The 24,651-nt window shown below is 39.8% G+C and overlaps 1 protein-coding gene across 2 annotated transcripts in view; it reads right to left on the bottom strand.

The window, feature by feature from the left end:
• The window catches only part of APBB1IP (amyloid beta precursor protein binding family B member 1 interacting protein), a 75,085-nt gene that overhangs the window by 34,660 nt on the left and 15,774 nt on the right, over positions 1-24,651 (bottom strand). For both annotated transcript variants that reach the window (XM_075419562.1, XM_075419563.1), the window contains exons 2-7: positions 20,599-20,670; positions 17,244-17,331; positions 15,160-15,446; positions 11,021-11,098; positions 8,034-8,193; positions 4,312-4,433 (exon numbers count right to left, since the gene is read on the bottom strand). In XM_075419562.1, the coding sequence (XP_075275677.1) occupies positions 4,312-4,433; positions 8,034-8,193; positions 11,021-11,098; positions 15,160-15,446; positions 17,244-17,331; positions 20,599-20,670 (807 nt within the window). The remainder of the gene's footprint in view (positions 1-4,311; positions 4,434-8,033; positions 8,194-11,020; positions 11,099-15,159; positions 15,447-17,243; positions 17,332-20,598; positions 20,671-24,651) is intronic.

Below are 24,651 nucleotides of genomic sequence, written 5' to 3'. Positions count from 1 at the left end.
CCATCTCCTTTTGTGTGGAAAGGCAGGTAGAGAAATTCAGGCTGTATCTCTCTCCACTGCATAATCCTCAAACAGTGGAAGACAGAAGGTGATTTCAATGGTTTCAAAGAACATCTTTGGTGGCATGTAAGCAAACCAAACTTGGATCATGATAGAAACTGTAGCCTTAACTGCACTGCCAAACTCTCTGATCGGTGTTCCATGTCTCTATATTCAGAAAAGAATTTCCTAAATGAAACGGCACCTCTCTCACACCTTTCATCTTTTTTCATACACAGCCCCATCCAAGCTGGAATGCAGCAGCTACTTGTCAGTACACAGCAAAACACAGGCATTCAAGGTAGCATCTTCCCTCTGCTTCCCCTTCCACTTAGATTGTATTTTTGCTTTCAAGCTATTGACACTGTTTTTCCAGAAGATCTGCAAGGTCCCCAACAGCACACACCAGACAGCATGCAGCAAACAAGGCAGCTGCTCCATACTCATGACTGTCTTCTTTGTGTAATGAGCTGCCTGCTTATGTTCATCCAACCTGCACCCGGAATGAGGCAAGAACTGGCCAGATCACATCCCATTTCAGCCCATTGCAACTGCATACTGAATGCAGCACAGTTTGTGCAGAAAAAATAAAACAGAACACAGTCATATCTGCAACCCATATCATGAAGTGTCCCCTAAAAAAATGCACATTAAAAATATTAGAAGATACCTATAATTGCTCTGAAGATCACAAATGTAAATAAATGAAGCTAAAGGCAAAGCTCTTTCGAAGCCCCAAAAAATTGATTTTCAATTCTGTTTACTTGATTTGATAATGTTTGAAGAAATCATTACAGCTGACTCTTCATGCCTTGAGGATGATGGCCTTCATCACCAAAGAAGGGTGAACATGGAACAAATGAAAGGTGTACACAAGCTAGGACGCAGCTAACAGCAAAGCACTTAGTAGGCTGATTAAAAGTCATCTGCAAAATGGTTCAAATGTGTAAAGACTGTTTGTGTGTTACAGTCCCAAGGCAGAAAAAGGAAAACATTTATTGAAGTATCATCTTCAACTTGAAACTATACCACAGTCTGAGATACACTAACTGAGAGAGAAATTAAGATTACTAAACAGTGGGAGTACAGTGAAAAACACTTCCCTTTCCTCACGTCTATTTCTTTGCATATTTGCCAGCACACTAAATAGGTTCCCTGTCACCCTTCTATGCTTCCTTCACTGGGTAACAGTGGAGACAAAAGAAAAATCCTGATTTACAAATGTGGCGGAAAAACAAAATATACTAGCCCAATTTCACTGACTTCAAAATAAATCTGCAAGAGTGAAACTCACTATAGCTGTCCTGTTATGAAAGACATTACAAATACTTACTCTACCTCCTTCTCACACTCTTTAGAAATCTTGCTTCTTGAAAGAAATAAAATGTCAATTCTGGGTGTGGGTTCTACATGGGAGGATATAGCTCTTGCTTTTGGTTTACATATGAGGGAGCACAATCATAAAAGTACTCACTGTAGAGATTTTCATTAATTTTCATAAATACTGTCCAAAAATAACAAAAAATGAAAACCAAAATACCCACGTCTGTGGTATCACCTGTATTGTTTGAACTTCTCCTGTCTGCTTGTATCAGCAAAAAAGAAACACATGAAATCAAAATCCATGTAAGCAAAAATCAAATATAATGTTCTAAAAGTGTGACCAGCATTTACAGTCAGGAGTTTAGATTCAGCTGCCTCTTACAAATAAACCTGTTTAAATTAAGCAAAAGCACTACCTACATGTTTCTTTTTTTTAGTCTCTTTTAACTGAGAATTATTCTTTGAGCTTTTTGAAAAGAGGTGTTGAGACCTGACAATATTTCGTTTCAAGAGTCAAGCACAGCATCACTCAACTGTATAACAAAGCATCATCTGTCCTGTGTTATAAAGATTTTCTTTATTTACACATGTACCAATATATATTTTTGTTTCATCCTTTAGTTATAGACTTGTGACGTTCCACCTCTGTAGATGAGTCACTGATGCCATTCATGGAACAGTCTTTTACTGCTAGTTTCCTGCAGGGTAAATGAAATCATGGTGATGAAAGGGCAAAAGTGTGTGTGTCTTCGTGAAGAGGGGGACATCTAAGGATTTTGCAGATCTTTTTCTAAAATGTATTCCAAATACTTTAAAAAATTGTTTTCAGAAACAAAGCTGCAGAAAAATATTAGAGAGTACTTCATGACAAGAATAACAACCTTCAGAAAAGCCACTGGTGTTAGCTGAGCAGCATGTTGCTAGCACAGACATAGAGGATAAATCCTGCACTTCAAAACCTCAGTTCCTCCTTAGAAAATGAAACATGTTTAATTAACTGTTGCTTAATCTATGCCAGATATATAACCAGTTCACAGAAAGAAACAATGAATATTGGCACAGGTTATAGTGCTTCTCCAGAGGTCCATTTGTTTCAGCAATGCATCTCGACATCTTTATAATAAGATTTTTTTCAAGCATTTAATTGCTTTGTATCACTAGTACAAATACTTTTTATCACTAAGATTCTGTATCGCTAATTTGTCTAAGAATAAATTGTAGGCACCTGGGCACCTTTGGAATTTGCCTCTTTTTTTTTCCCAGAAAAATATCTGCAAGTTACAAAACTCTGAGATCTCCACAGACAACCTCTGACAGAACGAGCACTAAATAAGACCAACAAGGAATCCAACCGCTGCTGCATTACCACAACTAGCTGTGTCAAAACAAGCATTCTGCAATTTCTGTATTCACAAAATGAGTTTACAAGGCAACCTTGACTGAGCTAGGAGAGGAGGAGGCTGACTATACTGAGAATACAGTATCAGAGCATTGGATTTCAGTTTCCCATTGGTTACACCATAATTTCCACAAGTAGCTTATTATGTAATCCTACACCCTGCCCCCCACCAACCCAGCATTTCCATTTGGTTCCAGATCATGTATTTTACCATGTTTCATTATCCAGTGTGAGCTCTGTCTGTACAACACCGATTATTTTCTGCCAAAAAGGCAAACGGCCGATATGACTGTACTATTCTGCCTGTCTCACAATGTTCGAATTTACTAAGCCTGACAGATGGTTAGACTTTATTACTGGCAAAATATTTCAATAGTGTGATAGCCACAACTGATCCAGTTTCGTTAGGCTGTTCATTTTAGAGCTTATCACAGAGGGGCTGAAGCTCAAGGGTTGCGGACACATCCGATCAGCTCAGCATGTCCTGAGATCGGAGAACAATGCTACACTTTTATTCTGGTTTTGGTTTAGGTCATGTTTACTTCTAAGGTGCATTGCAGTCCAAATGCCCAGGATCTTCATCAAAAATTCATGTCCTATGGGAGGTTCACAGCCTTGCCCTAAGCCGTTTGCCCAAATAACACTGCTAGTGTATGAATCACTCAAACATATCTAGTGGCAGAGGTTTGAATGTAAATGTGCATTAGAAAGCATGACATCTCGAGCCATCACATACGTTTTACTCCCAAACTTGGCTTTGCTGTTTCATATTCAAAATCAACATCAATCCATGTACACTGCAGGATAAGTTTTCGTTCCCTGACTGTGGATACTTGTTGTGTCCATGAAGGAAACTTCCTCTCTGTGGGTTTTATTTGAAACACTGGCTCATTCTAAAAAACAACTTCCTAATGAGCAGCTTGGTGAGATTTGCAGCCAAATTATATATTTGACTCATTTTTTGGGCAATGCTGAATAAAATCATTTGTGTATACACCTATCCTGAATAATTTGACGCAAGTCAGTGTGCAGATCCTCTTTTTACATAGTTAATGTGCACAAGTTACTGTTCACCCAATTCTTCTCCCCAGTCTAAATGAAATCCAGATAAACTCTCTCTAGTACTCAACATACTCTTTATGGAATTCCATGTACAACTGGCAAAAAAATGGAACTTCAAGGAAATGTTGATTTTCATCAGTAGAAATAGTGAAACTGTAGTAACGACAAAGGCCAGGTTTTTACAACTGTGCCACCTCACCCCACTTCCAAGAGCTGTGCCTAAGCAACACCTTGTACCAGTGGAGAACTACATGCTTCATTTTTTACCACTGCAGATGGGACTTTAAAATAATACCAGAAAAGAACAGAAAGCACAAATTTTCAAATCCTTGCATTCAACATTCTGGGTTTTTTTTGGTTGAAAGTACAAGTTTTGCTTTCTCTAGTTCCGAACTGACAGAGCTGAAAGTAACTCAACAATGCAATGGGCAGCATACAGACTAAATGACATAATTTTAGACTCTTACCCAAATACCATATTAGCTTACCTGGGGATTTTTAAATAAAGCATATTTTTCACTTTTTTCCAAAAACAGAATCTTATTCTCAGTGTCTCGAGTCCAGTCTGATAACACTTCAACAACATTTTCATGGTCTTCAAAAAACCTTTCTGGAGAGACAGAAAAGGTAATGTAAGACACTCAAACCCTCTCTCCCCTCTCCTGAGGCTGCAGAAATTCCTCTGTAAGAATGTAATCATTATCTCATGTTTGCTCAGAGCTGGACAGCCCAGCACTCTTTTTCACTGCACAGAAGGCAGTAAAACCACATGAAAACAGTATCATGTGGACGGGCAAATCAGCTACAGAAGATGCCTTATGTAGCTCTGGCATGTTCCTGGATTCCTCCTGCATCTCTGTGCTGTTGCCCAAAGACTGCAAAGGATGGAAACGGTGACCCACTAGGAGCAGATGGTTACATCTATGCCTCTCAGCGGCTTTCTGCTTTTGTTTGCTTGTGTTTTTTAAGGTTTGCAGTATGACTAGGGGGCTATATGTTCACTTTGGCTAATGAAATTCAAAAAATAATAAAAACTTATTTCCTTGTCTTTTTACTTACTGGAACAAATTAAAAATTGCTTTATGTCAGGAGGAAGAATTCTGTGCACTGAAAACAAAATGTTCTGTTTCAAGCAACTGTTTTTTTAAATAAAAACAGAAATAGCAAAACAGAGGAAATAGGAAGACAGACTGAGAACTGATGTGAAGATTTATTGTTTCACCCAGCATCGCTGGAGTTAAAAAACTGATCAGAGATGTGGGAGACCTACTGTCAGTCCTCTCCCTTCCTGAACTGATCTGAACCCAGATCCTCCACCCAGGAAAGCCACAGGGTATGCTGTGGTTAGGTAACTCTGATCTCTTCTTCTGCTGTTTCACTTGTATAAAGTAGCTAAACAGTCACACAAACTCCCTTTGGAAGGAAAGGGAATTGAGCATAACTGAACAGGTGATTTTGGAAGGACACAAACTGCATTTTCTACAAATTCAGTATTGGGGCAGGGAATTCACTCCGCACCAATTTTCAGTATGAATTTGGCAGTTCCCCAGGAACAGCTCTACTCCCATTTCGGTGGTCTGTGGTGATCACATCTTTCAGTGGCCTAAATTGGCCTAGTATGAGATGAGATAATAAAGCATACATTTTGTAGGCGTTTTTTAACACTTCTTGTTACTTTTGACAAGGGTTCAGGATGTCCCATCAAAACTAAATTTTGTGAATTCATTAAATTCACAGAATGACATTAGGTTCAGGGCCAGTTCACATATACACAGTAACTTATAACACCACAAGCAACACAACACTTTTCATTTAGCAACTGATACTTCTGCAATGCATTGGAAATATAAAACACTGCATAAAACCCAAGTAATGATCTGAAGGGTAAACAGTATCTTACAGTCCAGAATAGCCATAAAATAAGTCTCAGGTCATAACACTAGTTATTTAACACTAATTTTTGCCACATACACTTTTGTTCACGTCCAGTACCAGGCTTTTCTTGGATATAAGGTATGACCTTACTGTCTTCAGGAGGGTCTTTTTTATCTTTATTGTTACAAAAAAAAAAGTAAAATCTGGATGCCTATTATAAGGTGATACTCCTTATTGCAAAACACATGCTGGTATGTACAGTCCAGTGTTATATCACCATCTCACTACCAAGATTATTTGTAATATTTAATAAGTATTTAATCTAAAACTGTAGTTTCTTTTATTTGCAATAAATTTTTCAGAATGACAGTATATATAAGATATTCTGTCAAGGATCTTCTGACATAAAACTAGCTTGGACTTTCAGTTCAGCCTGAAATATTTGCTGCTCAGATTTGCTTCTTAAAGTAAACATAATTTTATTCTCTTCAATACTAACATAGAAAGCAAGAAGAAAAGGAAAGGGCAGGAAAGCCTGTATTCTAAGCATGCTGATGGTAACAGAACTATCTAGAACTGCCAAGAAGTATATTGACAAAAATAAAGAATAGTTCACATTGTTTTGATTTTGAACAAAATGTTACTGTGCACTGGAAGCAGAAGAAAGAATATATACCATTTCATCTGTATTAAAATTCCCTTCTACAAACAAAAAGGTTCCATTCCCAGCTGATTTGCACCTGGTGACAGACCTCTGCATGAGGAGTTCACAGACTTTTCCTTTTTTCCTGAACCAGCTACTGATTTATTTCCTTCCCTACTCTTATTCTGTCCTGGCTTTTAAAATAGTTTTAATTCATTATGAGAGTAAATGCTTACTATATCAATACTCTAACCCTAACCCAAAGCACCTAGCATTGGCTGGGATTAAAGTAACACAAGTAATTTTTACTTTAAAAAAAAAAAAGTCTAACCATTAACACCAATGTTTGTAGCATATGATCTCCCTGATGCCTGTAGTTTTAATTGTGGGGAATTAAAAATGTCTATCCTGATTATGAAGAAACACAGGTACACTCTTTTTAATTATTATGGAGATTCAGAAAACAATCTGTTTACATACTGTCATCTTAACACTCAGAAACTTTTGCCCAAGTCACACTAGACCCGAGGGAGCAAATTTCAAAGACAACAAAACACTCTAAAATTATTCTGACATTTGTGATATTTCTATGGTCTAATGATATTTCCAGTCTTTCTCTAGTTAAGATAAGCAGGTACAAAAGAATGCACCTATGTTGCTTCATGTATCATTTTAAAGGAGTAGAAAGAACGGATTGGCAGTTCATATCTCTGCCATTCTTACAAGCAGACGAGTATCTCCTTGCTCATGAGCAGTCAGGCTTTTCCCAGCTACTTTTGCATTTCTTTGTTTTAGTTTAGCAGGATGATTTCCTGAGGCTCTTTTAAAGTGCAATATTGATATTTAACTTTATTTGTGTATTTTTACATCTCTGCTGGGAGTCTGTAAACTAAGAATGCTAAAGCATGTTTGACAACTTCCCATTTTTCTGGGTCAAAAGCAACCCTGGAAGAAAGTTATGGCAATTTTCCTTTTGATGTGAATACGTCTGCAGCCTGGACAATAAAAAGATTCTGAAATAACTCACAATTAGAAAATATTCCATTTGAAGCCTTTTTGAAACAAAACTCATTAAGCTGCACCAAACAATACATAAGTTTTGCACAGCTGTTTCCCAGATACCTGGAGGCCAGGTTAGTTACTTCCTAAATCATAAGGTACCACCAGTAGAGCTACAGCCTCATCAAAGAGCGATAGCCTGTTCACAACTACATTTAAGAAAACGGCTATCACACGTGAAAAGCATTAGAAATGACAGAAACACTTCTCAGACAGTCTTGTTTAATTACAGCATTTGTTTGGCCAGTATCTAACAGCCTGCTGACAGCACTTCAGCACTTCATCCTCTCTTCAGAGAGTGGAGTCGAGCATTGGTGTGTTTGGGTCTGTCACTGCCTTGATAAACATAGTGAAATCCACATGGTCCTTCCATTTTGTGTAAAACAGAATAACGGAAATGGTGGTGGGCAAGGAGCCTTCTGCAGTGACAGCACAGATAAATGGAACACTTGTTTCTACAGCAAGAACAGCCCAAGTACATTCCCGCAGCATCCCTCAGCTTAGAGACTGTGATGTTCCAACACCAGTGGACACACAGGCAGAAGAAATGTTGTTAATTATCTTTTCAAGATTACCAATAGCATAGGATGCACTATATCCATTTGTTACATGCTCTGTCACTATGCCACTTACCAATTTGCAGCTCTGGGTACATTTCATACAGACACCAGTCGACGTTGCAGTCACAATGGGTTTTCTCAAAGAGATTGTCTAAAACATCACGTGTCACCTGACGCTCATCCACCATTAGTGACTTTGTGCTGTTATCATACATGTGCACCTTGACAACAAGCTGAGTACAGAATCACAGAAGTCAGTTAATTCCAGAAGCAAGTAAAAGACTAGTCTGAACCTGCTAATGCAGATAAGAAAGATTAAGGCTGAAGGTTATTACTGATTCAAAGGCACCCTGTTCCGCAGTGAGCTGAGGGAATAAACAGCTTGGAAGCTTTCACATTATATGGCCACCAAAACAAAGACCTTTTCTCAAACAAGCAAATTGAACCTTGTCCTGTGCATGACTTCAGGAAAAGTGAAATTGCTATGGAGAAAAAGCAGAATTTAATCTCTGCTCTAAATCTGCTAGATGTGCAATTAAGGAAAATGTTTGATAGGGAAACCAAGTACAAAAGGACAGAGTGTCCTTAATGCAAGCTAGAAATGTGAAAAGTTTTGTTTTCGATGACAAAAAGAATGGAAGAATCTTGCCATGCCAACAGACTAACCTGAAATTGGATTGTACTAAGATGGCGGTAGTCCAACACCCATGAATAAGCAAACAGATGAGTTTCTTATACTGACCAAATTAACCTAAGACACACATTATTTCTTCATATTATGAAGTATTTGTTAAACAAGATACAGTGTGCACATTTTTTCAGAGAGGAACAATGCAAGAAAATGCTGAAGTACATAAAATATGATAAAGAACTGCAAATACATTGTAAGGAAAGTACTTTAAATGATCCATTAGTACTGAAAACAGAAGAAAATTTGACTACAGGATCTGTACATGGAAACTGTAACAGAACTGGCGAGTTGGGAGGGCTTCTCCGTACAATCTTGTTTAAATAGCTCCTTATTTTAAAATGTGTGCATAAGCAGCTTTGGTAGGTAGAAGCAGAGAGTGATGATCCCCAAGAGAAAATCTACACTATCTCTGAAAAGTAAAAGCAAATGTAACAAGAAATGTGAACTTGCTTTGATTGCAACTCTTGCAAGTATCTTCCTCTCTGAAACAAGCAACTGAGCCATAGTGCTGATCATAGAGAAAAAGAAATGTTGTATATGTATAATCTACAAGATGACTGTGGAAAAATGGGTATTTTTGTCTGATTACAACTGACTGCTCAAAAACATGCATGCAACTTCCATCACAGAAGGGCTGAGATTGGCAGGGCCCTCTGGAAGTCATCCAGTCCAACCTCCTGCTCAAGCAGGCCACCTAGAGCCCAGAGCCCATTGTCCAGGACCATGTCCAGATGGCTTTTAGGTTATCTCCAAGCATGGAGACTCCACAGCCTCCCTGGGCAACCTGTGCCAGTGCTCAGGCACCCTCACAATAAAAAAGTGTTTCCCAATGTTCAGAGGGAGCCTCCCATGTTTCTGTCTGTGCCCATTGCCTCTGGGCCTGTCCCTGGGCACCACTGAAAAGAGTCTGGCTCCATCCTCTTTGCACCCTCCCTTCAGGCATTTCTATAGATTGACAAGATCCCTCTGGAGCCTTCTCTTCTCTAGGCTATGCAGTCCCAGTTGCCTCAGCCTTTCCTCACATGGGAGATGCTTCAGTTCCTTAATAATCTTTGTGGTACTTCATTCACTGGGATGGAACTCTCTTGAGCTTAGAGGAGCTGATCCTTGAATATTAACCAGCTTTCTTAGGTCCCTCTTCCTTCCAGGGCCCTATTCCACGGGACTCTTCCAAGTAGATCTTTGAAGCAGCCAAAGTCGGCTCGCCTGAAGTCCAGGGCTATGAGCTTGCTTTTCACCATCCTCCCTGGCTTCTGCCCTCCACTTTCAGTAAAAGAGAGCAGACCAGTTTTCTTGACAATTATTTAGTCAATTTAGAATTCAAGAATGACACAGTAATTTCATTATAGTTACAGAGCCACAAGAAGATTAACCCTTCCTTCTACCCTATGGTTCCAAATATTCATGGTGGAAAAAAAACTGAAACAAAAAAAAGTCTTCAAAATAAAGTTTTGTTTCCTCCCAAAGGAGAGTTGCTAACATTGCAAGAAAAAGAAGGTGACCAATGAGCAGCCATAAGTTTAGTTATAGAGCTTTCCAAAGACAACATTGGCGAAATCCTCCCAACTCATTCTCTTCAGAAGTGGCACTTGCACATGAACGTAAACTGTTCTGTGGGAACCATCTCAAGTCTGGACACCCCCAAATTTATTGGAAGCTTCTATTCTTCTTGGAAGCCCCGTGGGCTCTGATCTCCAGCACTTCTCATCTCCTATTTGAGCAACACTGAAAAGTCATGATTGTTTTTTCTTCACATCCGTTTTTCAGAGGAACATCAGAGTTGAACATCTGCAGCTTCTGTTGAATTCAGCTAGAACACTAGCTTAGGATGAGTGGGCATAATTACCTGTCACACTGCAGCACTGTGCAGACTCTGGCTGGAAGCTTTTTAATTTGTTGGTCTAAAAAAATTTCTATTATCCTTGTACATTACTATATTGCTGTGAAAAGATTTAGCAAGAAGACCCTCATTAATTTAATTGGGATTAGCTACATCCACTTCCACTGTAGAAGAAAAGTTTAATACTTCTGGAATCGGCACAGCAAAAGTAAGCAACATTTTTATGTACATTCCACTTTCTCTAAAGCAACCTAGCAGAACAGTAGGCTTTGCCCCAGCACTGGAAAAAAAAGAGGCAGAGCATTCCAAGTCCTCTTAAAAGTAAGTCCCTCAGATGTAGCATTCTCCCAGAGACTTCTCTTCAAGTGGATGAGAAGACAGCTCCACAGAGTATCTTCAGGTGTCTCAAGTTACAGACAAAATATGAAGAAGCCTAGCAACTTCAGTAAGAACTTTATTATTGAGAAGAATGATAATAGATACTTATCTGGTAGCTCTTATGGTAGCATTGCACTATTTAAAGGCTCACCTTTTTAACTTTGGCTTCCTTCAGTTTCTCCAGTGCAAGTTTAATCTTGTCAGCTTTAGCCTGTGCCTCTCGTTCTTCCTGAAAAGACACAACACATTAGGTATGCTTCTTGTTAAGTAAGGCTAAGAAGGTTATCTTATTCATCCCAAACTTTGAGGCAGGTTAAATCATAATGGAACTACTCCTGACTGACATCCCTTTCACTGAACTAAACATCTTATGGTTTATCACTGCTTCCCCAGGATACCAGCATCCTTTAGGATGTCAAAAACACAAGGTGAGGTGTACAACCTGAAAAAGATGGCTTCAAGCATGTTTGCTGTTGTCAAATTCTCCACTACAAATATTAGGCAATCAGTTAAAAAAATCTCTTTTTTCTCCACAAGTGTGGAAATTTGCATTGCTGCAGCTCAGAGATGCTTAACTTTGAGAATCCAAAAACAGCTTCTGTAGTTGAACAGTAGCTGTTGGACAAAAGTGGATTTCGCAGTAAGGCTGACTTTTCTACAGAGGGAAGAGCCCACAGCCTCTCACACTATGGCCCTCCCCTTACCATCTCAAAACATCTCTCTGCAGGAAGCAGGAAAAGCATCTTAACCAAAGTGGCTGAGCATGGTGCAGGCAGGCTTTCTGCTGAAAATTTTAGGCAGGTATAACTCGGGCTTCACCTGCGTCCAACCTGTGTAGAATAGAATTCACACATTGTACAAATCTGTGCAACAGAGCTCTCACCTGAGAGCCTTCAGGTTTTCATAACCTTTGTCTGTCTTAATGTTGAAAATGAAAATGATGCAATTAAACAAACTGTCAGATGCAAAATTTTAGCACTGTTAAAGAAATGCTTTGGCAGGGTAGAAGATTTGTTTTCCCACTGCAGTATCATAACCACATTTTCTGGACCTTCAGACAGAAGCACAATAAAGTTATCCAGATAATGTCACAGAAAATACCGAAGCCTTATTTAGCTTAAGGACAGTTTTAAAAAGAAACATCAGAGTAGATGGAAACTTATGAGACAGCTCTATGTTTCCCTGAAAAAAAGGCTGTACTTGTCAATTTTGGCACAGTTAAAGGTTAGAGAATAGAGTCTTCATACCACAGGTGCACTGGGAATAACGAACACTATTCTTATTCCACCATAGACAACCAGAAGTGTTAAACAAAACGTCAGCCTTGACTGGCTCAAGAATCACTTATCAAGAGTCCTGGCTAACAGGAGCACGGATTTTGATGAACCAAAATATATTCCATTTACAGCTGCATTTCATTCTACCGAACAGAAATATCATATCAAAGCAAATACTGAGACAGTAAATACTAATTTGAAATCAGTTCTTTCTATATTAATTTTAAACAATTATTACCTCTATCATTTGCACTACAACTTGTGTAATAGCCCTATAGGCAATTTTGTGGACAGTAAGTCACACAATAGGTATGCCATCAGTATTTGAATACAACCTATATCAGAAAATGAGGCAAGGGCTACAGGAGAAAGCAGAACCAGTGCCTTAATGAGGAAATCAACTACAGCAGATAGGTTCCTTAGAAATGCCTCTACCTTCCATTCCCATCCTTCTCTGCCCTGTCCTTATATCTGGAAAGAGACCGGAAAACACTGCTAGAGATTTAACTCGGCACACAATCTCAGAAGAACACTTTGAGGAAGACAGAAGTGACTTCCAGCTACATTTTTGCATACAAAATTCCAGTTTTGTTTAGCAAGTATATCCTCTTCTCACTGTAAAGTCTTGTTTGACCCTCGGGTAATGCAGGAGGCCAGCTAATAGAGAATTAGCTCAGTACAAGACTCAAGGGAAAGAACTGTGCAGCACTGTTGATTTCAGCAAGCTGTAGATCACAGCATCATATAAACATTGGTTGGAAGAGAGGTCTGGAGGGCTGTAGTCTGGCTCCCTGTCCAAAGCAGGACTGTCACCAACACTAGATCAGGTCAGCCATGATTTTGCCTGGCAAAGTTTGGAAAACCTCCAAAGAAAGAGAATCTGTGATGTCTCTCGGTCACCTGTTCCAGTACTACACCACCACTTGAAATGGAAAAGGTTTTCTTAATGTCCCATCTGGAACTACAAAGCTACAACACGTAGCTGTTCACCCTTGTTATGTGACCTAACACTACCACAGAAGAATTTGGCTCCTCCAGCTTTGTAGCTACCCTTTAGGTGCTCTTAGGCTGTCATTAGATCACACTCCAGCGTCCTCTGTCAGACTAAAGAGTCTCCAGCTCCCTCAGCCTGTCCTCGCTGGCCCCTGATCACTCCATGCCCCTGGCATCCCAGTAGCTTTCTGCTGGATGCTTTCCAGTATCTCCACATCCGTAACGGGATGCAGTATTCCAGCTGCAGCCTCACCAGTGCCAAGAGAAAGGAATAATGGCTCCCTCAAGTCTGCTGGCCATGCTCCTCCCAACATAGGCCAGTCTCCCATACTGAGATAACCTTGCACTCATGGTTCTTATTCAGTGTGGCATCCACCAGGATGCCATCTCCTTTTCAGCAAGGCTGCTGCTCAGCCTGTCACCTCCCAAACTGTACAAATGCATGGGGTTATTCCACACAAGGTGCAGGCCCTTGTACTTTGCTGAGTTTCTGAGGGTTTTGCTGGCCCATTCCTCACGTTTCTCAAGGTCCCCCTGCACTGAAGTTCTGTCATTCATCTTGTCAGTCAGTGCCCTTAATTAAAAGCATCTTCAGCATATCTGCAGATGATTTGTCATCACTCAGGCCACAGATGAAAACATTAAAGAATACAAGCCCCAGTGTTGATCCCACTTGTTACCAGCCAGCAAACCATTGATTACTACCCCTTGAGTCTGGCAGTTTGGCCAATCTCCACCCACCTAACCAGCTACCCTTCCAGACCATACTTCCTCAGCTTCCAAACCAGACTGTTTAGAAGCCTGGTACTTTCTTAAAGGTCATGAGTGTAAATCAAGATGGGGACACATTTGTAGGACAATGGATAGAACTTACCTTGATAACATCTCTTCTATATCAATTATACTAGTTAAACAAAAGACTTCAGCTTCTGAAGCTGTCTAGCTACTGTTTTTGCAAATGTTGATATTCCTTTAAGATAGGAAGTTAACTATTATCTTTGAGATACAAAAAAATGGCGAAGTTCCTCCCACTTGTTTATGACTTTCACTCTTCAAACAGCACTGCAAGGTCCTATGCACCAAATGAAGCTTTATCCGGTGAATCACTTTTTGCATAATCAAAAAGGTCCTCTTCCTACCAAATTTTCTGTTCCTTTTACTAAATACGGCTGCTGTATGATGCTAAACACAGGGGCAGCAGTGATGTTGAGGTGATTCATATTCAGTTTGTGTGGACTTTTAAACTGCAATGAATTGCCTGTGGTTTTAAGCAAAACTGAGTGGTACAGTTCCACATGGGCTGACAGAGCACTTTTCACATTCCCTAAAAACTTTCCATTCCATAAATGCAAACATCTCTCCATCACAGTTATTATGCATATGAATACTGAAAGAGATATTTTCAGATTTCACATTCATGGTTTCTGGGCTGCGTCACTCTTCTAATGCACGTACTCTCCCCACAGGGCTGTGACAGGGCAGAATTATTACATTATCTCCCTCTCCACAACCTCATGACAAAGAAACTAACTCCTAATACTTCTAGAAATACCACATTTGATTTTAGTTGTTAAAACAGTTCTTCAAGAAACACAAACACAAAGGAGGTTATGGTTAAGTCTGACATTTTAGTGTACAGGCAAGCCAATTGTTATAAATAGTACCTACTGATAACTTTTGCACTTCCTAACTAAAGAGCATTTGTCCCATACTGCAGATGGTCTTCATTACTTCCCTTCAAAGACAAGATCAAGAAGAGCAGAGTGATTTATGCTTGTCCTGGGCTAGCAAAATGATGATTAGAAAGCCAAAGGAATGGGCAATAGGTCAAGGAACAGTCAGAAATTGCTGAGCCCACAATAACAGAAAATCCTCACTCCACTTCATGCATGTTTCATCATTGCAGAATCTTCCCAAGGTGTTTCTGCCTGGGATATCCACTGTTGTTCCAATGTCAAACACCACTTGCAAAATTACAGGAACTATTGAATTCTTAGAAAAAGGTTCCACCCAGGCTTACCTGGGTGAGTGGCTCAGGAGGAGGTGGTGGTGGTGGAAGGTCTAAATCAGGGTCTGGAGGTGGAGGGGGCAGGTCATCCCCAAACTGTCCAGTAATCATAACATAGGGACTCGATTTAGAATAAATGTTACTATCCAAGCCTGTGGAAGGCTGAGTGACAGTACTTTGCTCGTTGCCAGAAGTTGTTTTCTGGGCTTGTAAAGTTCTCTGTTCAACATCATTTATGTCTGCTACAAGATCAGCCATTAAAGCATCCAGGTCTTTGTCCTCTAGGGCACTTAGGGATTCTGTAAAGAGAACCACAAAAGTGTCAGAGTGACTGCAATGCAAAACACTACATTTCCAGTTCAGTGGAGATTAAATTGCAGAAGGCATGGTTACTGTAAGATACAAGGGTTATGGGAAGGGAAACAACATTTTAAATGGGTTCAAGAAAACCAACATTTTAGGAATAGCCATTGACCTGGTCATACTGAAGTTCAGAGTACAAGGAACTCTAGGAATACAAATTAAACATGACAGGAAGCTTTGCTTTCAGTGATAGTCTCAGGCCCTTATGATGTTACAAAACCTGGCCCTGATCCAGCAAGGTTTCCAGGCACATGCTTAGTGATATGGATGCAAGAAATTCCATTTGCTCCCATTAGGCTATTTACTTACGTACATACACAAATGCTTAGCCAGTTTTGGTATAACATACAACAAACCATGTAACTGAGGCCTAGATCAAGAGTATCTTCATATATTACTACTATTCTACATCTCTAAAATTAATATGAAGCAGAATCATAGAGTTCTAAGACACATGAAATTGTGTGATATCATTGGTAGCACATTAGTAATTGTGTGATCAATGTCTGTGACATACCTCATGTAATACGCAGGGTTTTGAGGATCCTTTAAGCAAAAGAACAAACAAGACAGTCTGTTTTTCAAAAAGCATCTTATCAACCAGATAGAAATATTGTAACTTTTGCTTTCTGTCTTCTACTCTGTCAGAGAATAAGATAAAATCCTATACTGCTGCTTCACAAGTAATTTCTTCTTTGGTTGTTTGAACTATCCATAGTGTAAGAGATCCTGTGGAATAATATCCTGTAGGGTGATTTAGCTTTCTAGAAGAGAAGGGTTCTTTAAGAACCAACAGATTCAGTGGTTTAAATCTCTTTGAAGAATCTAGACTTAAAAAAAAAAAATATCACAAATTGGGAAAGCTTTAAGTAGGATTTTTGGAAAGGGATGGAGAGTGCTGAACTAGATACACAAAAATGCTAATAGAGTCCGACAAAGAATAGATCATTCATCAGACTAAGTGTGAACATGTCACTAGACCGTCTCAGTTTGCTTTATCTGTTACGCTAATAGAGTGTTTTCATAAGCTTTTCTTTTCAGTGGGAAAGTTGGCTTATGATCCCCTCTATTTACTTTGCTGGTAGGGGCATTAGACAGCTTAATAGTGAACTGATTCTGGGACAAAAACACAGGTTAAAATCAACTCATGCAAATGCAAACAACCAGCCCCCAGTAAAAAGAAAAAAAACACAAACAAAACCAAAGAGAAGGTTCTTTTTTTACACTCAGATAAACTAGCTCATTCAGTTTGTCATGCACCCTCAACAAGCAGCTGTACGTGCAAAAGTGACGGTGCAAATCAGAATAAGAATAAGCAATGTAAAGTGGAAGCAGCTGAAGCCAGTACTTCCACTGGACAAAAATGCTTATGCAGTTCTGACCTCAGACTGAGGAACTCCATCTTCTATTAAGTCAAATCTTTACATTAAAAGGTTTCATTTTAGAAAGTAATTTGGGGGACTTCTCACTTTCGTTTCTTCCTCTACATTCAGATATTTTAAAAAGTCTGACTCCTATACAAGACTGAATAATGTCCCTTTAAAAAAAATTCGTCTCCTTTTAAGTTTCCTAAATGGAGACACAAATATACATCACCCTCCAGCTAAACAGTTTTTGTTTTGTTTTGGTCTGTTTTTTTTATCAAGGGCGTTTGAAGTTTTTCTTCTCATTTATTGCTGTGAGGTATATTAAATAAGCAGAAAAAGCATGAAAGAGTCCATTCAGCTACTTACCATTTAAATCTTTAAAACCAACTGCAAAGCTACATTCATTGTTGGACACTTTGGGGGATGGAGGTTGTACAGTCTCCACTCCTAAACTCTGTTAAGGTAGAAGAAAAAAAAAAGCAGTTATCTGATGACATAACTACTATTAAAGACATTAACATTTGTAAATCAATTACCTAAATTTGTCTAATGAAATTGATTCTTCTTCAAGGAACAGAATGACACACATTAGTTTCTGGGATTATGCCCAGATTGGTAAACTAAATAGGGCCAGGACAAGGGTTCAAGCACTGTCTCACAATCACACCAAGTGTTTAATGGTTTGCACGCTTCTCAACACAATTTTGACTCATGCCAACTGCAACTCTTCTCAGGCAACACCCAGGCTTGGTGTGGGGAACAGCTGAGGCTAGGGCTGTTTCTAACAGAGACAGTGGATCAAGCCAGACGGTTTTTCAGTTTTTTTGAAGGGGGGCAGGGTGAGTGCTTTATTTGCTAATACAAGTGTAACCTAGCTGTTGTTTTCTCATGTTGTTTGCAGAAAAACACCAAACACAACAAACAAACAAAAAAACACGCTGCTCTTCGCAACTGAAACTGCAAATCTACACAGTTAAATAGACAATTCCTAGTTTGTGACTTGATGTTTATGAAGCAGGCAAGGAACCAGTGCTCCACAAGTTAGGAAAAGTGCATACAGTGGAGACAGAAAAAGATACCTTTTCCCTTCCACAGTGAGGAAGGTGATAGCTCTAATAAGCAAACACTGTGGATAAGACTGGAAGGAATTCCAAGGGTGTGTCTAGACCACGCACCTGTCCTAAGGCAGGTCAGTTACACCCGGGTCATACCTGAAAAAAATGTATACCTAACCTGATGTAAAAAGCTTCCCATTAGATAAATTCCAGCATCACCTCTGGCAATCTTCCACTGCTTCACTGCTGAGATCACTACTCCTGCCATCAAACCTTTCCTGTGATGCTCATCCTAAACTTCCATTGCTGCAGCTGAAGACCATTCCCTGTTGACCTACCCTCCATAGACATGAGGAACCAAGTACTTCTTTCTGCTCAGATGCTGCCTTTGATGTATTTTAAGATTGTTATCAGTCTCCTATTCTCTAGACTAAATTACACTGTGCCATCTTTTCCTATAGGTCATGTTTCTTCTCCTCATCATTCTCATTGCTTTCCTCTGGATTTTCTCCAGTCAACCCTCCTTCTCCTCAAAATGTAGTGCTAACACTGGACATGGCTTCGCTTCTGAGGTCTTACCAATGCTGTGCAGAATGGAAGGATTACTTCATACATCCTACAAGCTATACCCTTGTTCAAATATCCCCGTGAGATGTTTGTCTACTGGTGGTCATACTCAATTTGAACCAGAGGCATTTATATTTTTTTAGAGTTGCCTGAAACTGACAGGGGTTTTCCAAGAAAATTAATGCAAATGTTTTTCTTGGCAGCTTTTTTTACCTATTTCCCACCCAGGACATGTTGGTTTCTTCTGAAGGTATACAGAGCTGGAAACCAAAGCAGTGATAACTTCAAACAGGGTTTCTGTGTTAATACACTCATAAAAATAGACGTGGTATAAATAGGGGAAGAGGGAGAAATGAAGCACATGAGAGAGCTTCACAGTGCCGGAGGGGGGAAAAAAAAAAAAGAGAGAAAAAGGGAGGGCACAAAACGTATTGATGAAACAGACTGTAAGAGCATAAAGGAAATAGTTTCATTACTACTCTAACAAGAAGTTGTAACATCTCATAATTGCCATAAGAGTGCAGAAAAAACCAAAAGTACGTGCAAAGGGAAATTAAAGAGAAAACAATCAAAATGTCAAAAAAAAAGTTTAAGTACACAGAAATAGCAGAAAAGCCCAATTCTGCATTTGCATTTATTTTTCAGCTTTGTTATGAAATATGAAGGCATCTCTGTGTGCTTCTACCATTTATACTTACTTTAGGAAGCGACAGATCAGTGAAAAAGGGTGAAAAGCTATCTACAGTCTCATTTTGGAAATGAAGAGTCTAAAGGAATGAACGGATGCCAGTCTGTTAACTGAAAGTCTTCAGGCTTTCAGTCATGCCTGTCTCCTTCTTCCATACAATGTTGAGGTAAGAGGTGATGCCAGCACTATAGAGGGAGGAGGAGTCAGTCTCCATCTTAGGAATATGTCCCGTCCCACCCAGTACTGCACTGATGAGCAGAGAGAGAAGAGGCTCACTCTTATGACAGGCTCACTCTCTCTATGGTTCAATCATTCTTACTCTCTTTCCATCACTTGCACTCATAACAGTGCTGTGTCCAATCTGAGGAGGTAAAATTTATCACAAGCAGTCTTTCGTTAACTTTCAAGGCATAATAATGAAGTGAAATTACCCTAAACCCCTCCCTCTTTATATACATACGTATAAAAAAATAAATAAGCATGGTTATAAAAAGCCCTTAAACAGCAGAAAGGCTACCAAGGGACAAAATATAGTGATTTGACAGTTAAGAATGTCATGTGAAATCTTGGCTTTTACACAGTTTAAGCACAATTCTAATTCTTTGGCTCAGAATTACTGGTGTTTAATTTGGCAAGCACTGGGATTCACCAAGAGGAAAGACCCCTCAAAACAGAGGCTGTAAGCAATTAAACACACACAGAATCCAGGATGACAGCATAGATGTTTTCAAGCATGCCATTTATTAATACACAAAAAATTTATTGATTTTGTGGATGTTCTTTTAGAAATAAAAATTCTCCTTTCATCAGGTTCTGCAGGAAGTAATCCATGACTATAGGTTTAGAAATAAGATCATGCTGTTTTACAGTTTCCTCTCAAGAGTATATTCTGCACCGGCAATAATGTCTCTATAGATTCTTGAATGCCACTCTAGCTGTAACTTAGTATTTTGTCATATCTAAAGGTTACTCTTCTGCATATATTCAAAATGTTGCTTTCATTTCCAAAGTTTACATTTGACACTCAGGCTACATCCGATTTACCCATGTATGCAAAGCATTCACACCTGAAAATTCTGACTGAAACTCTTCTTGTTTTCACAGAATCTTTCAATTTCTTGGGACTGAGTCCAGAGGTATTTAAACTGCTTATTTGGAGTTTTTTTTTGAGAAAGTATCTTTCATAAGCAGTTAGCTCTCTTTAACAATCTAGCCTGCACTGATACAACCTTATTCTTCAGGCCGCTTGTTTTCAATGTCAAGCAGAGAAATTTAGTTGAAGGTTTTTAAAAAGAATGTATCTATATTTATTCAGAGTGGAAGTACATGAAAAACGTAGAAAAGTTGCCTCTTTTCTCTAACACGTAAGAGCTATTTTCCAAATCTTGATGGAAAAAAAAGAACTATTTACCTGGGTCAGCATGTCCATCTCCCCAAGTAAATTGCTGAACATTTCATCTATATCATCACATGTTTGCTCCATCTGAAAAAAAAAAATCCATAGACAAGGAATCATCACAAGTTCATTTCAAAGCCAGAAATGGTCAAAACCAGAGGATATGCAACGTTCTTTCACACAGTGTTCCCAATAAACTTTAAAACAACTGTTCACGACTTGCAAAAAACTCCATCCACAGTTTAGAAATAACCACTAACAGATCAGAATCTCAATCCTGTATATGCTTAAACACATACTTGGGCTTTATGCTCATTAGGAGTTCCAACAACCTCCTTGTGTTATTTACAATTCATCGGAAGTCACTAGCTAATAAACCATGGCTGTATCTTAAATATCAAAGAAATGTAGCTAGGGAGAGATAGAGCGGGAAAGAAAGTTTGAGGTTGAGAAATTCCTGAATGCTTGGAAAGTATCTTGAAAAGAATCTTGAAAGCTTTCTTTCTTTGGCTTAGATGACTAAAATAACAAGAGTTTATTAAGTGTAATCTAGTGCAGGACCTGGTTATGGTTAGGTGCATGACCAACTTTTTGTCTCAATATTTCTCCCTATTTTCTTTCAAATACTAGTGCACTAAGAGAACTCCAGTCTTACCTAACCTCAAGACATACGTGGGAGTGCACTGAGACAAGGAAAATGGGCACATGCTGCACGACAGTAAATGGTGGCTCTTGTTGCAAGAGGGGAATGTGAGGACAGCATCCACCACACACTGATGGTGCTGAGATATGGGGGAGATACAGCTTCTGTAACAATCTTCTTTCTCATAAATTTGTTCCTTTGCAGGGAGAGAAGTAGTGTATAAGGGTGTCTGACATGGAACACGGCCAGAAACAAGAACTATAAACATCATTTTCTTAAGAGGCTCAAGCCTGCAAGGGATTAAGAACTCTGGTCCTGATCACATAAAACAAGGGTTCACACTACCGTCAAACTTTAAACATGTAAGTAGTCCTGTTGGTTCACCGGGTTTGTGGGCACCTATTTTGGGTTTATGTGGCAAGGTTTTGGTAGAGGCGGGGCTGCAGGGGCAGCTTCTGTGACACCAGGAGCTGCCCCCATGTCAGAGAGAGACAGTAGTTCCAGCTGCCTCCAGGATGGACTTGGTGCTGGCCAAAGCTGAGTCCATCACCGATGCTGGTGGGACCTCTGTGACAACATATTTAAGAAAGGGTAAAAAATGCTGCACAGAAGCTGTAAGAGAGGAGTGAGAAAGTGTGAGAGAAACAGCCCTGCAGTTACCAAGGTCAGTGAAAAAGGAGGGGTAGGAGGTGCTCCAGGTGCCGGAACAGAGATTCCCCTGCAGTCCATGGTGTAAGCCCATGGTGAAGCAGGTTGTTCCCCTGCAGCTGATGGAGGACCACGCTGGAGCAGATATCCACAATGAACTCCATGGAGGGCCCCACGCCAGAGCAGATGGACATGCGCTGAAGGAAGCTGCAGCGCATGACGTGCCCATGCTTGAGCAGGCTCCTGGCAGGAACTGCAGCCTGTAGAGAGGAGCCCACACAGAGCAGGTTTGCTGGCAGGACCAGTGACCACACAGGGGACCCACACTGGAGCAGTCTGTTCCTGAAGGACTGCACCCCATGGAGAGGACCCATGCTGGAGCAGTTCTTCAAGAACTGCAGCCCATGTGAAGGTCCCACATGGGAGAATTTTGTGAAATACTGTCTCCCATTGGAGGGCCCCCATGCTGGAGCAGGGAAACAGTGTGAGGAGGATCTCGCTGTCCTCATCCCGACCCATGAGTTTTTCCATTGCATTTCCTTCCCTTGTTCTGCTGAGGAGAGGGAGTGACAGAGTGGCTTGGTGGGCAGCTGGTGGCCAAAGCACCTTACAGGATGAAGACCAGCCTGCTGCAAGAAAGCAATCAGTGGAGGACAGGAACAACTCTAATGACCACAAAGCCTGGCAAGAAAAGAAGAGCAGCAAGTATCCCGTTCTTCAGTGTTAATGCTTTTCCTTTAATAGAGCGCCTTGAGTCACGTAACTATTCCACAGTTAAATGATGAAGGCCACTGCACCACTGAAGTCAGTATCTGTTGTTTGAGAATTTTTTGGCAGCATGTCTTTAATATGATAGTTAATACCTGAGCAATCTGAGCTGCTCTGCCTCCTTTGGATTTGGTCTGTCTGGCATGTACATATGCAAGACCAGCCTAATTTCCACTTGTCCTCATACCACCTGTGTTATCCCTGACACCAGAACTCCTTAGGAGTCGGCATGCACAGCTTTCATCAGTCAGGTCTGGGGCATACTCCACCTGCTTTAGACTGGTTTTTTTGTAGCTGGTAAAACTAAAAAAGGCACTGGCAACCAGGAACTGGACTTCGAACTTTCACAGTTCTCTCAGACCCCAGAAGTCAAAGACTTAAAGATTTGAGAACTGGATGCTGTTAAAGACATTCAAACGGGATGTGGGCAGTAGGACTGAGGGTAACTCTAGCCCAACGGTGGAGACAGCACAGCTATGCCCATGTAACAGGGATCACTCATCACACATGACTGAGCGAACGGAGTGCTAAAAGTCATGTTACCTGCTTCATTTCCAGCTGACAAACCCACACTGGATGGCTCACTCTCTCGATATGTATCATAGTATGGCACTTATTTGATCAGGCAGAGTGAAATCAGATTTGTTATGTGACAAAAAATGGAGCTGCAGCTCATACTGACAAGTATCTCATCAGTGCTTAAATAAAACTGAATAATTTTATGTTTTCCTGTTTTCCGATTTAGGAGAACTGGGGAAATCTTATCAGCTCTAGCCATTTGTATGTTTCTGTGTTTTTTTAAGCACCGGCTAGATCTACTTTCAGGAACAAGCCTTCATACTGGTTCCTTTGACAAACTGAAATTCTGCTTTGCTGTATCTTTCCAGAATAGAAATATAAAAATGGCAAAAAAATTACTCTTGGTTTACAACCAGGAGACCTTATCAAGAGAAAGACTAAGAACTGTGTAAAAAGGAAAAAAAAAAACCCCAAACCCTTTCCAATAGTTAACAAAAAAAAGGGAGGGGGAGCAAGAGAAATGAATATTGGGTTATACAACACTTTCACCAAATTACAGGATTTTTACAGCTTCTAGTAAATTTAGAGCTTCTTTCTCTGCAATTATATGATTTTCTGAATCTTCAGACAGATTCGATTCATAAGGAAAATAACGTAACCCTATGAAAAAGCAATGTGCAAAGAATTCTGTAAGAATTTCCACTGTAGACTGGAGCTGAATTAGTCACTGATGACTTTATCAATTTAAATAAATGACATTTAATACCAGAGTTTCTTTGACCTTAAGCACAAGGGGGAAGGGAGAAAGCCTGAACATATATTTTGAGAAGGAAATACCTCAGTGTCCCTTTGAAGTGTCACTTTCAATGAACAGACATCCATCATGATCACCAGACTGATAAAGACATGTTGTCACCAAGCCATTGCCCCTACTGGTATGGTTTTTTCCTCTTGAGTTTTTATTGATTGGATTTAGGAAGACAAAAATCAACATCATAATCACCAAAAACCCTGAAAATATTTTTATGTTAAAAAAAAACTGAATGAGCTCTTAAACTGATAAGAGAACTCTCCAAATTCATCAGGGATTTTGTCACGAGCTAGAAAAGCAAAAGGCAGTAAAATGCATCCCCAAAACATGGAACTGCAAAAGAGTGTCCCTCCACTTTCCTTCTCCTTGACTCCTCTCCACAATCACTTCCATTTCTTTTATTTGATTGCCACAGTAGGAACAAACAGACAAAACAATATATAGATTTGGGAACTATCCCATTCAAGGATGATGTTGCTGCATTTTGGACCAGCAAATTCTTTTCACTTCTATAAATAACCTTGAACTTACCCAAACCAGTAACTCAAAGTGAAACCTGCAGGTGTATGAGCTATTATTAACAAAAAAGGGGAAAGATTCACCAAAGTCCCCAGAAGAATATAGAGTTTCATACTCAGTCCTCCTCTATACCCACTAAACAGTAACTTTTCTGCCAGGT

This window comes from Opisthocomus hoazin, chromosome 4 (genome assembly GCF_030867145.1).
Source record: "Opisthocomus hoazin isolate bOpiHoa1 chromosome 4, bOpiHoa1.hap1, whole genome shotgun sequence".
Classification (NCBI taxonomy): Eukaryota; Metazoa; Chordata; class Aves; order Opisthocomiformes; family Opisthocomidae; genus Opisthocomus; species Opisthocomus hoazin.
Note: the sequence above shows the minus strand (reverse complement) of the source record. Positions and strands in the feature narration are given on the sequence as shown.